The sequence below is a fragment of the Gallus gallus genome, chromosome 2, assembly GCF_016699485.2.
Source record: "Gallus gallus isolate bGalGal1 chromosome 2, bGalGal1.mat.broiler.GRCg7b, whole genome shotgun sequence".
Taxonomy (NCBI): Eukaryota; Metazoa; Chordata; class Aves; order Galliformes; family Phasianidae; genus Gallus; species Gallus gallus.
This window is the reverse complement of record NC_052533.1, coordinates 126,428,838-126,445,875: the sequence shown is the minus strand read 5'-3', so window position 1 is coordinate 126,445,875 and position 17,038 is coordinate 126,428,838. Positions and strand designations below refer to the sequence as shown.

At 40.8% G+C, this 17,038-nt stretch overlaps 1 protein-coding gene across 2 annotated transcripts in view; it reads right to left on the bottom strand.

Annotated features, from left to right (window-relative positions):
* PTDSS1 (phosphatidylserine synthase 1) overlaps positions 1–17,009 on the bottom strand; it is a 29,700-nt gene extending 12,691 nt beyond the window's left edge. The window contains exons 1-7 of one of the 2 annotated variants that reach the window (NM_001031505.2): positions 16,750–17,009; positions 11,420–11,511; positions 9,923–9,967; positions 7,463–7,587; positions 4,876–5,034; positions 1,733–1,884; positions 98–239 (exon numbers count right to left, since the gene is read on the bottom strand). In NM_001031505.2, the coding sequence (NP_001026676.2) occupies positions 98–239; positions 1,733–1,884; positions 4,876–5,034; positions 7,463–7,587; positions 9,923–9,967; positions 11,420–11,511; positions 16,750–16,928 (894 nt within the window). In that variant the 5' untranslated portion in view covers positions 16,929–17,009. The remainder of the gene's footprint in view (positions 1–97; positions 240–1,732; positions 1,885–4,875; positions 5,035–7,462; positions 7,588–9,922; positions 9,968–11,419; positions 11,512–16,749) is intronic. The other variant, XM_015282933.4, reaches the window with a different exon arrangement.
* Between the last annotated feature and the right edge of the window lie 29 nt (positions 17,010–17,038).

Below are 17,038 nucleotides of genomic sequence, written 5' to 3'. Positions count from 1 at the left end.
GACAGACATACATTGCATTAGAATATCTTCTAGCCAAACACGGCCAATAAGTAACTGAGCTGATGGCAGCTTTGATTTCACAGAACTTATTTCTTACCTGCCAAATGATCATGAAAAGATAGATTCCAGCCACTCTTTGAAATGAAGACTTAGGGTCAAACCAGCGGACATAGGTCCAGCTGGCTGGGGTGAACTGTAATACAGCCCTTTTGATTTTCCCTGTGGTTGTGTGAATATCCCTAGAAAAAGAGAATGGCTGGAGTTAAAACAAGGAAGATGTGAGGAAGAGAAGAAAAAAAAAAAAAGCAATATCCATTGTGCTATGAAAGGCTGCCCTTCTCAATCTTGAGTCTAAAAGCAAAATTTATCTATCATTCTCTCCACAAGGGAAAGAGAAACAATCATGATGGTTCTGAAAATGCCCTGGAAAATCTAGAGGATATTTATCCTTATAGTCCATTCTCCCACCCAGTGCCTCTTTTTTTCCAGAGCTCATAGATATCTGTCCTTCAAAGAGATCAGATTTGTTATTCATCGTGCATATAAGAGGCTGGCTCCACAGGTTTGGGCATAGTGCACTTACAGCACACACACAACCCTTCCTGGTCACATATTTGAAGCAAGAGAATCTTCTGGTAAGAAGTGCAATAGCACTGTACAAGCTAGCAGATTTTTAGACTCCTTTTTGAAAGGGGATGCAAATGGAGGTTTACCTCACAGATGTTATGGTTTTTGCTTTGATAACATCAATTCAGTTAAGTAACAGCACCAAAAGGACAGGAATTTTAAGAAAAAAAAAATAGTTCTGCCAAAGATATTCTACTGTTTTAATTCTCAGTGAACTCTAAACTCATTATTCTTTCCAAATGTGGAAAAACTGAATTAACACTAAAGGTCGGATGGCTCTCAGAACAATGCACATATCTGTGAGGGAAGAAAGCAGGACAGAAGTCCTTACGAGGAAAGAAACTGGAAGTCAGGGCTCGAGCTCCTTTTCCTTCTCTAATATCAACTCAAGGCATTGATCTTTGGCAATCCATTTTATTTAAACTAGTTTCATCTATGCTATTGGTAACGTACAGATAAGCATGCTTGCCACTTACTGGCAGGGAAGAAGGTGAAGGAAGGGCAAAAAGTATGGAAGAAAGCAAACCTGGGAAAGATAAGAATTGAAACTTACTGGGCCATGAGCTGCCACACGCAAAAATGTCTTTATTTTGCAATTTGGTTTATTTTAGGAGGTCAATATAGCAGGGTAAGGTATTTCACAGCATAAGCGCAATGTATGTCCACAGCCTGATCTCTCTTCTGCACAGATAACTAATGCTGCCAGACTAATGTCTCATCAAGATGAGCACCAGTGTAGTGTTTATAAACACTGTATAAAAAGAAAATTTCAACTACTTTTGTTCACTGTCTTCTTCAAAATGTTATTGGTATAAATAACAAACTGAAAATGTAAGTAGCTATTTTTTTGAAAACTCAGGATTAATGCCTGTACCTTAGATTACAAAGGAAAATTATATATACACATAATCATATTTTAAGAATATATGCTCTATAGCAACATTAATTGGGTAGATTTTTAACACTTAAATTTACAGCACTGTTAGCACATGCAGACTGCGTGTCATTTCTATACTACACGCGTATGTAAAGACAGCTCGCTTTCCAAAGAACTGAATTTAATATTAAACTAACAATATTTAATCAAGCTTTAATTTAGACCTACTTGAAGCTTGCCCAGTGATAGGTCCTCATCTCCAAGAAACGACAAACTACCATGCCCAACCAGATGCCACCCCCGTTACAAAGCAGGATGTCCAAAATGACTTGATCCCACCAGCATTCAGCAAAATTAGGCAGAAGGTGCATGAAGAAGAGCTACAGGATACAGCAAAAAGATTTTGGGTGAGGAATAGCACAGAAGTCATATAAATTCATTTTTAAGAACACATTAAGAAAAAAGATCAGCTTTTTCGTATTTGTCATACCTCAAGGACACGAGTCACAATCACTGAAAATCGATGGGAGTCCTTCCATTAACTTTAGAAGGCTTGAGTAAGTCTAGGTAAGACCACAGAGGTCCTTCTCCCCATCCCCTGTTGAGGCTATGCTGTATACAAGGCTGCATCGGATATTAAGGATAGTGTTCAACTTTCAGCCTCAAAGAGGATACACAGAATATTTACAGAAATGAAATGATGCAAGCAACACTACCACTTGGAGTTGTTTGTTTGGAATAAAGCAGGCCTTTGTGCTTAAAAAAATGAAAAGAACATTCTTTTTTGCTATTTGAAGTAGTATGTATCTAAACAAGCATTCAGTTGCAGTAAGTAGAATGGATCTATTTTTAAATAACTGTCAGCAATAGGGCATTTTGGAATTTAAGACTTAAAACTCATTCTAATGTAAACACTTCAAAATGCTTTCTTTCACTATTTTTTAGGAAATTTAATGACCATGAGAAGATTTAGAATCCACCAATAACTCAGACACTGCAAGCTTTGCTGTAATACTTGATCCAGAACAGCTCAAGCCAATTGAGAGGATATTTAGGTCCCTCTTCCTAGTTAGTCTCTGATAAGCACTGTGAAGATACTATTAAGATACTGGAAAATAGGGCAGAAACAAGCCAACATCACACTGAAAAGCTGCTGGGATTGGCATATATCAAAACATACTTAGGCTTCCCCTGGAAAGTATATGAATGGTTTACTTCTTTAGCAAATGGCTTCCCTCTAAATTTAATCTACAGCTTAACTGAAGACCACAGTGAAGCACCAGTAAGGCAATTAAAGGTATTTGAAGATACATTTGGTAACTTCAAGCTTCTGCTAAGCGTAAAGGAGTACAACTGGCTATATGGCTGCAGTTAAGGCAAGATATAAGCAAAATTTACTGAGAGCTAGCAATGGATTCACCTCTACCCATCCTCATTTGAAAGGAAGCAATTGAGTTATTTAGTCCACAAGGAAAAAAAAGTATCACAGCAACCCAAAAAGAGACTGAAAGTATCTAGTTGTGGACTGGAAACCAAGACATCCTTATGTCAAGCAGTCCCCTTGGAATACACACAGAGCTGCCTAACAAAACATATAAGCTAAATAAGCCCTCCCATAAACATGGGACAAGTTTTGTCAGTTAATGAGTTAGCAAATATACACGATTTATGCATCTGTGGAAGATTATTGGTATGATTTTGTAATAGGGTATCTTTGGTTGATAAATGTAGAAATAAGATATCCCCTCCCAAAAATCAGATGTGTGAAAAAGAACATGAAGAATGTTCTCTGTATACAGCAAGAATGAAAAGAGGTCAATTTATAAAAATTACAGTGATCAGGGTTGACAGTGACTCTTCCTTTGAAAATCCTTGTGAAGTGTATCAAAGTAGCTTGGTCGTCTTTGTCAAAGCTACATGAATTTCAACCTGTAGAAAAGAAATTTGGAGTTTTCCTGCAGGAACCAAGCTATACAAGATTGCTCATTATCTTGCTGCAAACAGCTTCCCTTTCATGTTTCAAGTACATTTAACATGAAAGGGGCACTAGGCTATGAATCTCCATGTGCAATAAACCAGCCAAAGACACCAGAAGTTACAGATAGTGAGGAAGTGAAAAACAGACCACAGGTGTTAGCCAGCCAGTTTCTGAAGTGCTTGCTGTTTTCCCAGAACAAGAGACCAAGGACTGCCTGAATCCCAGCTTTAATCTGATAGACAGTAGCATGAGCCAAGTGTCCCATTTCAGGATGGGGAGACAGCTGAAAACCATTAATGCTAATAGGAGATGCATGGCTAAATCCCCATGTAACTGCCCTGATAACTTTGCAGGTTTCTAATGACACTCTTGAATTAAGTAATTCATTAAAAATCCATTTGAGTGGCGATAACCCTTCTATATGTTGAACCTTACCCAACACGTCGTTTGATCCAATGATCTGCCTTTCAACAACAGGGAATACAAGACACCTCATGTGGTGTCAAATTGAAGACAATGGTTGTGTGGCTGAACAATAAGAGTGTGTGAAACAAACCCAAATTTAAACTTCTTTTCCAGAGGAAATAAAAAATAAGTAAAGTAACTAGCAAAGCTATTCTTTGTGGTTGGGTACTTGTGAAATTCTGACCTTAAACAGCTTCAAAATGACTTGAAAAACATCATCAAATGCCATGGAACAAAAACGTTTCTTTGAGAAGGAACTCATGACACCAACATTTCCAAACCTGAAGTTTAACATTAGACAACCAGATCCTTATCTACATTTCTGAATTATAAATGCCCACCATAGAAAACAGATTTTAAAAGATTAAATTCAGGTGCTTACACCTGTATTTAGTGCTTTAAGTGTGACATTTTAAACTGCATTGTCTCCAAAGCCGATTAAAACTAGGCTTTTCTACTTTTGTTTTGAATCGTCCACTCAAAGAATATAATGGAATTAAACTCATTTTTCATAGGAACACATCCGTACGTTTTAGATAGGGGATCAAGACAGTAGATACTGCAAGGTGAAAAGAGGAATATATCTTCTAAATCAGAGCATACAAACCAGCACCTGAAGTCACAAGCGTGTTGGCTCCTATAACAGCAGAAAAAGAAAGAGAGTAGATGGCACCAATATACTGGCTGAGATTTCCCTCCTTTCAGGTAACAGTAAGCCTCCTTTTAGGTAACTGAAAGCCATCATCTGCCCAACTTACCCAAAGCTCAGATGCAACCGCACCAATTACTTGACATCTAGTTGATAAGGCTTAAAATAGAGATTTATACTGAGAACAACTATGTCATCATTCTAGTAACATTCACATTTCCCCCAGAACAATTAAAGTCCCACACATTTTCTTATACTTAAGATAAATGAATGACCTACCTCAGTGAGCTCCCAGGTGATGCTAATAGTCCAGCACAGGCCATAGCTGCGGATCAGTAAAGCCTTCATTGCCCAGCCCCAGAAATGCCCAAAAGCAAATATATCAAAGTGGCTGAGGATTCTCTCCCAGGTGATAACATGGCAGTTCACAGCATACTCCTGTTAAAGAGAGAATATAAAAACAAACAAAAAAGCCTTCAATGAATAGGCAAATACAGAAATGCTACAATGAAGTAACTACTTTCTATCCAGTGCAACAAGCCTGAAATTGTAAAGATATTATTCCCCTTTTTTCTCCTAAACTCTGTGGGAAAGCTTGCAGTGTTAAGACTCAGTGTTACCACGCAGCTCCAGTTTGAAGTGAGAGAAAAGACCATGCTTGGAGGAGCATGTATTTAAGTAACAAAGGAACAGCAGGAACAATAAAATCAATAATAAAACCAGCAATACTTGAAAAAACAGATTCTTTGAGTTTTTTGGGGGGAGTTCTGATTTGCAATAACCACCTTTCCCCATTGCCATGCTGTCTGGTAGTCAGGAATACTGATCGGTAGCTAATTCTCACCAGTTTGAGATGTTAAGATAATCATCTCAATATTCACTTGGATGTTTTTTGTCTTACTTTCCTTACTCAGTTTCCAAGAACATATTCATACTGAGAAGGTTCAGTCATAGGACTGAAGGGAAAAAAACAAACAACGAAGTGAACTTAAAACTGTCCTGTCACAGATGAGCTCACACAAAAACCTCTGCTCTCCAATCCTCCTAGAATACACATTGCCATCTGCAGGTGACAAAACAGCAGTGCCTGGTGCTGCTGAATTAAAGGAGTCAGCTTCAGATGCTAACTATTGTACAAATGAACTGTGATCAAGTTGAAGAACTGACATAAATAATTAAATCGTGGTCTCCATGAAGACAAGAACACAATTTCACACAAATACTTTTCCCATCTCTTATGCTCCCCATCAAGAGGCAGCTAGGTCCCACTATGAAACCGTAAATATTCCTTGCTGGTGGTGCTCCCTGATACCAAAGAATGACACTGCTTCTTGCAGATGCCAGTGCTGTTCATCATTCAGAAAAAGGTGTATCACCTGTCCTAAGGATGGCAAAGCTGTAGCTTTATCACAGATACGCAGAGATTTGAAACTTGAATACTTGCTGCATTCCGAGTACAACTGGGAACACCATAGCAGAGTGTTGGACAAATCCACACATAGCAGAGCTACAATCTACATTTCTGCTTCTTTTCTCTCACGCACATACGGAGAAAAATATACAGGTTCAAATCCCAAGAAACTGAGTTGAAGACACTTGTGTATCTTGGTCTACATGCACACACAACACTTTAAGCCACTGTGTTTCATTTCCTGAACAAAAGCATGAGAAGCACAGAATGTACGTCAAATGGAAGCTACAGGCTCCTCGTTACATCATGATACCTGACATTCTGTAGTGACTGGATACAATAAGGTTACCATAAAAGCAATTTTAGGAAAAACCCTTATTCTTCAAGGCTCTTGCCCTGGTATACAGATTACAAGAGAAAAGCTTTTCTGCTTTTGTTTTTATGCTATACTTAATCTTTTCAACTGCACCTCTGTCAGTCATAAAGTGAAACGTCTTTAACTTCCTTTTATTCTCAAGCCACAGTTGCCAGTACAGCAGAAGACACCAAGCTGCAGCCTTCATTATTGCTGCACTTTAAAAATTTACTCCAACTTTCTTGAAGGATCAATAGTACAGTCATGTTTTTGCCACTACAGTCAGGAAACCCGCTGTACGGTAATTTGGCAACAGTGCTAATACTAGTCCTCCTCTGACCTGAATCTATTTGTAGCTCAAGTGACAGGAGTGCCAGGTGAGCCTGGCTTATGAACAGACTACATGTCAGCTCCCTTTTGTTGCTCAGCAACGTCACTAACGCCCATGCTCATGCTGCATTTAGGAATGTGCCCTCCCAGCACCCTAGCAGCAAGCTGTCCATGCCTCACCACCACCACATATCCTGCAAACCAAAGTCACAGCCAGGCTCCGGATCTTACAGCTGCACAGTACATACTGCAGATTAACTGAGGCAAAACATCTGAAGCATTCAGTTTTCCACAGAAGGAGCTTACATGCAGCCCTCACTATCAATCAACTAACATAAGGTAAGTGCATTGTAAAGATTTCCATTCTTTCTTACATGCTACAGGGCAGAGTTTTGCAGCTGCTACTCATCAGGTACCGTGTGGTAACCACCATTGGCAAATAGCAACCTACTACATAAGACAATCAGTTTACTTGCTTACACTTAGGGCAAGAACAGATGACAGCAGATGATCATGGTGCAGAAAAACACAGAACAGAGAGCAAAGAGAGATGCTGCTCAGGTGGAGTAACTTGATGTGACAGCGAAGGGTAAATGCACAACTCTTGCTTCTCCCTAAAATAACTCTCTTCTGGTACTCAATTGTTTACACCCTCTTTTGCAGTGCAAGTTTGTGCCTGTCATGTCAGCAAATAAAGATGCATTCCTTCTCACCCAGGTAAAACACACCTAAGTAGCCAAAGTGTCCAATAAAATGTCGAGGATACATACCATAATATCTGCTTCCCTTGTGGCATATCGAAGATTAGGATCCAGCCAGTACATGACTGCTTTTACCTGCTCAAAGTTAAGGAAGAGCACGAACACCAGGAACAGAAAATACAGCACACTGAGACCTGCAAAAAGACTTTGTTTTAGAATCACACACATAAAACTCCTTGGGACACAGAGTCCAAAAAAGTTGCCTTCCAACTGACACTCAACGCATGCCTAGTTTACACAAATAAGTTTCCTAACACAGTGGCTACGCACCCAAAAACCTAATGGACAAGTCGGATGGTAATCTTTGAGCACTCAGTTTTTCTTTCATATCACCTCCGGTATCAAATTATATAACATACACTCGAGTGTATAAACCCAGCCAAAAAACAATCAGTGTAGATAGTTTCAGCATGAGTAGCACAAGGCTGTGATCAGATAGCTCTGCAGTAAGTGGCAGATTAGGATGACAGGGAGGTTTAAGTTGGATATTAGGAGGAAGTTTTTCCACACAAAGGGTGGTGACGCACTGGAACAGGTTGCCCAAGGAGGTTGTGGATGCCCCATCCCTGGAGGCATTCAAGGCCAGGCTGGATGAGGCTCTGGGCAGCCTGGTCTAATGGGGGTTGAAAGTAGATGATCATCGTGGTTCTTTTCAACCTGGGCCATTCTATGATTCTATGATTGTTTTTTTCCAACACAAAGATGAATTTATTAATCCTACCTGGCAATTCTGAGCTACGCTTACAATATAGAGTAGCTACAAATACAAACCAGTGTACTGGCATGCTTAGCTTTGTAAGTTGGAACATTTACTGTTTCAGTATTTTGAATATAAAGATGATGATATGTTTTCACACCATTATACGTTATGAAACACTACAGCATTTGGGACCACCTCCTCTTTCTTCCCAATGTCAGAGTACAGATCTATTAAAAAAATAAAAACTTCCACAAAGTTAAGAAGAGTCCTGCATAGACCTGTGGGTAGATGAAGCTGCTTTTGGCAACACATCTTTACATTATTCACAAGTTCACAGACATCTAAGACCACATAAACACTAACACTAGTTCTAGAGTCTAATACTCAAACTTACTTGTGTCCTGCAATGTCGTGGAAGGCAGAAAAATTAACATGAGTAAACTTAATATCTTCCATCTAAAACAAATTACAGCAATTCTTCAGAAAAAAAAAGTAATTTATAACTAGAGATGAAGTTATTAACCTCCAGAGTATGCTAGAGGAGTAGTTGCAGTCAAGTGCACATGCATGTACAGGAAGTATATACTGTCCTCTGCAGTATACCCTGCAGGAGTATAGATACATATCCTAAAAACACAATTACACAGATGCCCAACTAATGGAAGGAGTATGGCCTGCAGGTGGGATGCATCCCAAAACACCAAGGACATGCTACTCCTGCCTTTCACATACTGTACAGGTGTGAGACCTCAAGCCAGAAGAAGCAGAATTACAGAGAGCAAAACGTTGCTCCTTAATGTTTGCAGTTTTTCCACCAGAAGTACAGGGGCTCTAACTGAGAATGTTCTTTACATTTGTTCAGAAGGGAGTAGTAGGACCTGTGTTTCCCCCAACAGGATCAGGATTCATTAAGGAGTACTATCTAATCAGCAGTACCCCTCAATGTCAACGGATGAGTAATCAACCAATTTTGGAAGCTACTTATTTTTAGCTACGTAAGGTGGCCTGAGAAAGAAGTATTCATAACCCCTTCAAAAAAATAAATAAAAGAGGAGGGATCAGCTTCTAAAGCAAATGTGCCTAGTGCTCTGTAAGCAAGCTTAATGGCTAGCCTATGCTCTGTGAACTCTGAATTACGTACAAGTTTCTTGTGTTTTTGCCATGTAATTCAGATGTTTAAGGATCAGGATTTCACTCTAATTTCTGTAATTAATGGAAATATCTTTCCCCGACTATCAACGCAATTAATGCTTACACTAATTTTATGAAAGGAAAAGTTAAAAAGTAAAAAAAATAAAAAACTACACATTAGGAATACAAACGTATGTTGAGCTGCACAACTATGGCTTGTAAGAAAGAAAGGAAAAGCACATTTTGCAGGTAATGAAAAGAAGCGCCCTGCTGAACTGGATTGAGTCAGAAGTCAACTCATACAGCTCATACAGCAGTTACAAACACTTTTTACATTGGGGAGAAATGGTGCTACAGAGGGAATGGAATTAGGACAAAACTGGATTAAAACAAAGAATTAGAAGGAATGCTCCTTCTCTGACGATTTAATTTACACCATCTTGACACAGAAACTCCACTGACATTTCCCAACATAATTAAGAACAGATTATCAGTAATTGCTCAGAAGTGGGAAGGAAGAGTTATTCACAGAAGTGTACAATTATATTTCATGACAAACCTATTCATCTCATCTGGGGGGAAGGGTGGGGGCTCTCAGTCCCACAGAAGCACCACACGAATTAGAAAGGCAAACTTACCAAAAACCATTCGCCATATTGCAGGGTGGGGGCGTGTAAAGGGTCCTGTGGACAGTAAACAAAAAGCCTATTACAAGACAGTCAGTAAGAGCGAATCTGTTTTTGACTTCTCATACGAAGATTAGGCACAAACATTAAGAAATTCTCCATCAAGGTGTGTAACATATCATAATGTTTGGGGATTCTTGTTGTATAGTAAAAAAATATGGTAGTAGCAGAACTGAGAGGGACAGAACACTGCCAATTAGTAGGACAGTCAAAGTACTCAATTATTTTAATGGGAGCTGTTTCCAGAGGAGTAATAAACTATTTCCTTAGCAGATACTTTATCTCAGCTAAGAATCTCCTGCTCTGGATTCCAGGCCACAGCTAACACATGGCTTTCTATCACTGAAGTCATCAAATACAATTTTTTGTGCATTAGCAAAGAAAAATGGTACTCAGCCTTCTAATGACCACAGACCATTAGCAAACAGGCATACAAAAAACTTGCAAGCTAAATATCAGACATCTAATAGGATTTAAGACACCTGTGTTCTTTACCAGTGTCTCTATTACTTTAGAGCCAGTGATTACGCTGACTTTATTAGATCAAAAACCTCTGAGCCCAAAAAGCAGAAGAGGTAAGTCTGGTTTAGACAGTTCCACTTTGACATGAATTACACATTTAGGTCACAAGAAGTGGCTGACTTTTCAGTGCATGCTGTGGATTGCTCTTTCACAGTTAGAAGCATGAAATTCATTCTTCTCTGACATTCAGTTTTTCAGAGATTGCTTGTTGAAAACCGTCAATTAATGAGGTTCAAACACCAGAAAAATACATTCCAACCCTGAACTACAAAGCAGCCATGAACACAATCGCTGTCCACTTATTTCTGGATGTTGCCAGCCCTGAGATTCTTTGGAGTTGACGCAATAATTATTGTCTTGCAGATAGCAATAAGCAAAAATCAGAAATAAATCAGATCAGGACAGATGTTATTTCCTCCGCTAGGCTGTCACCCAAACCATTTGCCCCTCTTTGCACTTTCTGCTCCCCACACAATTAGCAGAACTTTCATCTGACTTCAATTTCTACTGAACAACTGTGGTTTTAGGTTGTAATATGATTTACATGGCTCCTAACTATCACTAGGTGATTTATGCACTGTGCTGCATCTCTAAGAATTTGTAGAATGACACCGTTAAAAGTAAATGTATTTAATGCGTTTCTTAAGGATCTGGCAGCATTATTAGCAACTGTGAGCTGCAACTGTGCACCTGCAAATATGGACACTGATTTTGAAAAGGTGACTTCCTCGTTAGATAAAGACAGGCTATAAATAACTTATCTCCCCTCTGAGTGACTGCAACCCATTTTTAGACTGTTCTGTAATACAAAGGAATTCAGAAGTTAAAAAAAAATACATTTCAAAGAGGTACTTCAATCAAAATAAATATAGTGGCAATAAAGAGAAATTTACGTGTTGCAAAAAGCGATGTATGAACCTTACTCACCATTGGGAAAAGCTAGAACACTGATGATTAGAAAGAAGAAAATCACAGAGAGGATACCCCTCCAAATATTTTCCTCTGGGACAGAATCATCCCTGAAGAGACAGAGAGCATCAAAGTGTTAAAGTGCCATTTTAAGGTTGAAGTTGAAAGACACTGAATATATCATCATTTAAATGAAAATTACATAGAAAAAAGTACAAGAAATAAGCATGCTGGTTATGTACCAAGTGAAGATAGGAATTGCACTGAATGACTTTCACTGCATTTCTGGCTATCCCCGTTTTCGTGGTCTCGATAATCCCTTTTGTTCCCTTGGCCAGTTTCCAATGACAAATACCTGGTGCAGGTGCCAGGACAAGGCAATTAGTTATTGTAATCAGCCTTTAATATTCTACTGCCCCAGGTTCCTGTACCCTAGTCACAGCACAGAGAGTCCCTCTGCTGGGGCTGGAGGAAGCCCACAGAATAGTTCCTAGGCCGTGTGAGGTAAGGTACTGTGTATAATAGTGACACAATTGAACTTAAAAGAACCAGAGGAAAATCTTAACCTGCTTTGTGATCTATTAAGCCATAACTCTGAATGAAATACCAGGTAACATTTGTGCTACTGTCATATTATGGCCAGAAGAGAGATCTAAGCATTCGGTTTGGAATAACAAGGCACACTTGACTGAGCTCTTCTTTCTTTTCAAGCTGGTAGAAAATAAAAGGCATAGAGCAGCGAAATGACCAAAAAACATATCCAAGTCTCATCAGCAGTCAGCTTCTAGCAGCAATAGGCATAGAAAAACTTCCAACTATAGTAATAAGCACATTATTAGTAATATAGAAAGTAATAATTTTACAATGCATCAGCTACTACTACTCCAAGTTTTACTATCTTGGCAATTTTATGTAATTGTGGTCACTTTATCCATTTCAATAATTATTTATTCCCAGTCTGTGATATAAATATATATATAATATTATATATAGATATATATATATATATTATATATAAAAATATTAAAAAAAAAAAATCCCAATCAACTTTAGAGGGACTACAGCTCTTCCTGGTAGAGCATTTGGCACATTGCTGGATGGTTCAGCAAAGAACCTGTGACAGCATAAATGTATTCCACCTTAGATGTATGCTACAGTCATAAAATATTTCTCACCTTGCCAAATTATTTTCCTTTCCCTCAAAATTGCACCTTAACAGCTCCATAGCAGACCCTCACCATCATGAGGCACTCAAGCACCACGTTAGTTCATCTTTATGGCAGGAAAAAGAACATTAAACATGAATGGTTCCTCTGCAGGGCTTTGGGATTCCGTACAGCATTTCTCTCAAACCAGCTGACTCAGATACACCAGTCATTTTCCTGCAGCCACACTGCACAGGCTGAATCCTGAGCTCCTGGCCTTAACTCTGGCTTCCTTGGTAACCCCAAAAGCCTCATGTCATCCACAGCACTTCCAGATGGAGCCCCAGATTCCAACAGCTCAGCCAAAGCCATATTCCTGCTTTAATACACACTAATAAAACACACTCACAGGCTGTCACTGGTGTTATCAAGTCAGGGGATTCCCTGTTATTTTCTAAAGAGGTAAGAAGTTACTGAAGTCACATCACCACACAGTTCAGTGCAGCCAGCTAAGAACTGAAGGACACTGTGATCACAATCGATTCTCACTCCAAGGCCCTCACCTCTGCTTATCAGCATTCAGAGTATCACTCAGTTTCAGGAAAGGTGTTCTAATCTTATTGATTTTGGGGGAAAAAGAGTGCCAGCAAGATGTTGCATGCAGCGTTAAACCGCTTCTCATTCCAAGTGAGCGGCAGAAGCATTTTATTTTAGTTACCTTAGAGTTTTATTTGAGTTACCTTAGAGAAGGGATAGGTATCTCATCACCTTGCCAGAAGCAGGTAAGAGCAGGCAGCAGCAGGAGACTCACTGCTGTGTGCTAGTTAGGATTAGAATTACAGCTGGAAGAATAACTCCTGGAAGAGTTATTTTGGGGAACACCAAAAGAAACAGAGAGGCAAAATAACTGTCGGAGGAAAGAGGCAATCACGACAAGCTGCAATCAGGAAAATGTGCTAAATCATCTCTTCACTTCGCCTCAGGAACTTTGATGCTGACTTTGAAATATAGGCATTCACGCAGCACAAACGAGGCTTGTGTGGGAGGACAGAAGAAAATTCTTACAGCTTAAACCCACTTCACAAATGCATTTTTCAAGTCTGATGCTTTCTGCGGAAATAATAATAATAAAGAAGTATCATAACTGCACAACCTTTTCCTCTCTCTTGATCTTCTCCCCATTTCAGGGCACTGTAATCCACGAATACATTACAAAAACACAAAATAGTTATCACATCACAAAAGACAAAAAAAATGAGGACACTGAACTGAGATAAAAATAGTTACAGCACTAGATTTAGAGCATGTAGGAGGAAAAAACAGAGTCTTCCAAAAATGCCCCTAAATAATAACCCAGTTTGATCAAAGGGATGTGAAACACTACAGTGCAACACCCTCACAGGTCTTGTTTCTGTTCCTATAAAGCCCTGCACTTCACACTACAAGCTGTCAGTCTGCCACCTCCCTCAGTCCTTCCTCCAGCAGCAATCTGCCCTCCTGCAGGGCCACCATTTCCCTTTTCAAGGGAGGAAAAGAACAAGGAAAGCCAGAGCCACTCCACTCCTCTGCTCTGGGGTGCAGCCTGGAAGCAGAGGAGCCGCTGTCTGGCTCATTCAGCAGGAAACAAGCAAGGCAGCTGGAGCCATTGTCAGAAGCACTAGGAGGATGTGCTTTAACAACAGATAACCCACTACTCGACACTTTAAAATGGAGAAGCTAAAAACACGTTTCTTTCTCTGGATTATGATTGTTGATATGAGAACGTTACTGCTATCTGAAGCAGAATTTCACCATCAGTTGTCAGCTCAAAGACAGTATCATCTTACTCTCATTGATCCCAAGGGAGATTCCACATTATGGTTTGCTGCGTCCAAGGGAAAAGCATTTTCTAATTTGATCTGAACCCTCCTGTATTCCCAGCACTGAACAACTACAGAAGAGGCAAGAGAGACTTCAAGGGAAGCAGAATCTTCCTCTGCCTGCACTGCAGTTCCTGAAAACAAAAATAATTTACTGAAGATGAATGTATTGTGGAAAATCCCTTGCTTAATATAATTGATCAGGAGCACTGTGGAACAACTGACAGCACAGAGGAAGCGAAGAAGAAGAATCTGTCACATCTTAACTGTGCACAGTGCTTAGATCCCATGAGGTAGAAATCCAAATGCAGCCACTGCTGACTTACATAGTAAGCAGGTGGGAGGAGGAAGATGAGAGCTGGGAGCATACACTGATAGCACATTGGGAACTATTCCCTCTCCACCTCAGCTCCTCAAAGGGAACGTATGGTTTGGGTAGCATTCCAAACAGGGCAACAGAGACAGCAGTTGGGTATCACCCCCATTTAGAGAACTCCTGGGACAGTTGGAGATAGCAGAAAAGGAGGAAAAAAAGAAACACAAAAGAAAGCAAAGAAAGAAAGAAGAGTAACTCTCACAACCAGAGAAGAGAAAAAGAGAAGAGTTAAAGAGAAGTCAGTAGGTACTTAAACAGAGGAAGTGAGGCAGAGAAGAAAGGCAGACAGGGAGAAGAAAATGAAACTGAAGTCGGTTAGAAAGCTACCAAGGCAAATGGAAATAAAAGCTAGCAATCCTCTTGGGGAGAAAGTAACCACCACAATATTAAAGCAATATTCCCAGGGCCTTGAAGACTGTAGTTCTGAGCATGCTGGCTGACTCATCCTCTATTTGGAAAAATTAAAGGTAGAAGTCCTTTCTTCTCCCAGAGGCAAGTGATCAATTCCATTAATCCTTCAGATGACAATTGCATGAGAATTTCCTAACTACTCATAATTTTGACTTAAATTAGATCAATTTGACCTAATTGAGCCCTACAACAGGACGATTTATCAGATGGAGAGATAGGGCCCTCATAGGAAAGATTCCTAATTCAATATTGTACGAAAGCATAGAAACATACCTCCGATTTAAGAATTAAAAAGAGATCCCTCAGACAATCACCCTCAGCTAAAATCTTGCCACTTGAGTAGAACAAGGGGTGTGTTTATCAAGAATACCTTCACTGGGGCCATATATAAAAAGCAACAAGAAAACCACACACTGAGGGCCGTGCGCTGCTACACTCTATTACACTTCCTCATGCTATTTTCTCAGCTCAGCCCAGGCTTGATCATTACTTTTGTAGCTCACATAACCTATCAATTTGAATCTTTAGCGTAATACAGATTGCACACCAAATTGTATCACAGCCCTAGGGATAAATAATGATGTTCCACTGCCAAAGGCAGAGTGTAATCAACAAGGCTACTGCAATTTGGGATTAAATACATACTACAGCACTTAAAGCATCAATGAGTCCAGAACTCAGTGCATTAGTTTAGTTAGAACCTCACAGGAATCACTGTTTAATTTTTTCCAGTCTCAATGATTCTATGATATTGAGTGACATGGTTGAGTGGGCATGGCGGTAATGGGTTGATGGTTGGACTAGATGACCTTGGCGGCCTTCCTAAACCTTAATGATTCTATCAATCAGTCAGAGGCATGACATCGCTTAAAGGAAGACCATAATGCCATCAGGTTCCCAGATCTACTCAATAGGAGGAATAAAACACATCAACAACATGGCAAAGCAGTGCAATGTACCCCACGGAGGGCACTGCCACACCCTTTGTTTACAAATGGGGCTCCTGGAGTTACCGGTGCCCACTGTCAGCTTTATTACTGTGAATGAGCGCAGCAGTGAAGCCCACAGAGCTTTTCCTGTGGTGGGGAAAGGACGTGGCCAGGCTTATCAGAACAGGGGCCTAAGTCAACGTGTGATTACCCTCAGATAAAGTAAGTTACGTGAAAACGACAGCACAAAGCAGCCGCTTCTGCCTGCTGCACACTTGGTAAATTATCTACTTGGGTGATGTCATTGCTGAGATCCTTGATAGCCTAAGGAGAGCCATTTTTGGCTACTGCTCAAAGCACACACTCTTTTTTTTTTTTTTTTTTTTCGTAAAGAGAGCCACAAAACGACGGACAGCCCCGAAGAGGGGCAGCAGCAGAGGACGGTCCCCCCAGAGGAGGCTCTCCCCGCAGGGCTCCCTCAGAACACGGCGCACAGGGCGGCCCGGCCCGGTACTGCACAGCTCCCGGCGGCACCCCGCCCGCCCGCACCCCGCGGGGACCCCCTCTCCTTCCCCCTCACCCCGGGGCGCGGCACGGGGACGGAGAGGGGAGGGGGGGGCACCCGCACCTGGTGAAGGCGAAGGCCATGAGGCTGAGGATGGTGAAGCTGAGGAGGGTGATGGTGTGCGGCCGGTAGAAGAACTCCAGCGTGATGTCCTCCACCTGCTGCTCGTTGATCATGCGGAAATGCAGGCGGTAGTTCACGTCGTCTTTGCTCAGGGTCCGGCTCCCCACGCACGCCGCCATCTCGACCCCTTCCCCTCGGCCCTACTCGCCCGAGCCCGGCGACGCCGCCGCCGAGGGGAGAACCGCCGCGCCCGCCGCGCCGAGGGGCGGACCCAGCGCTGCCGCTCACC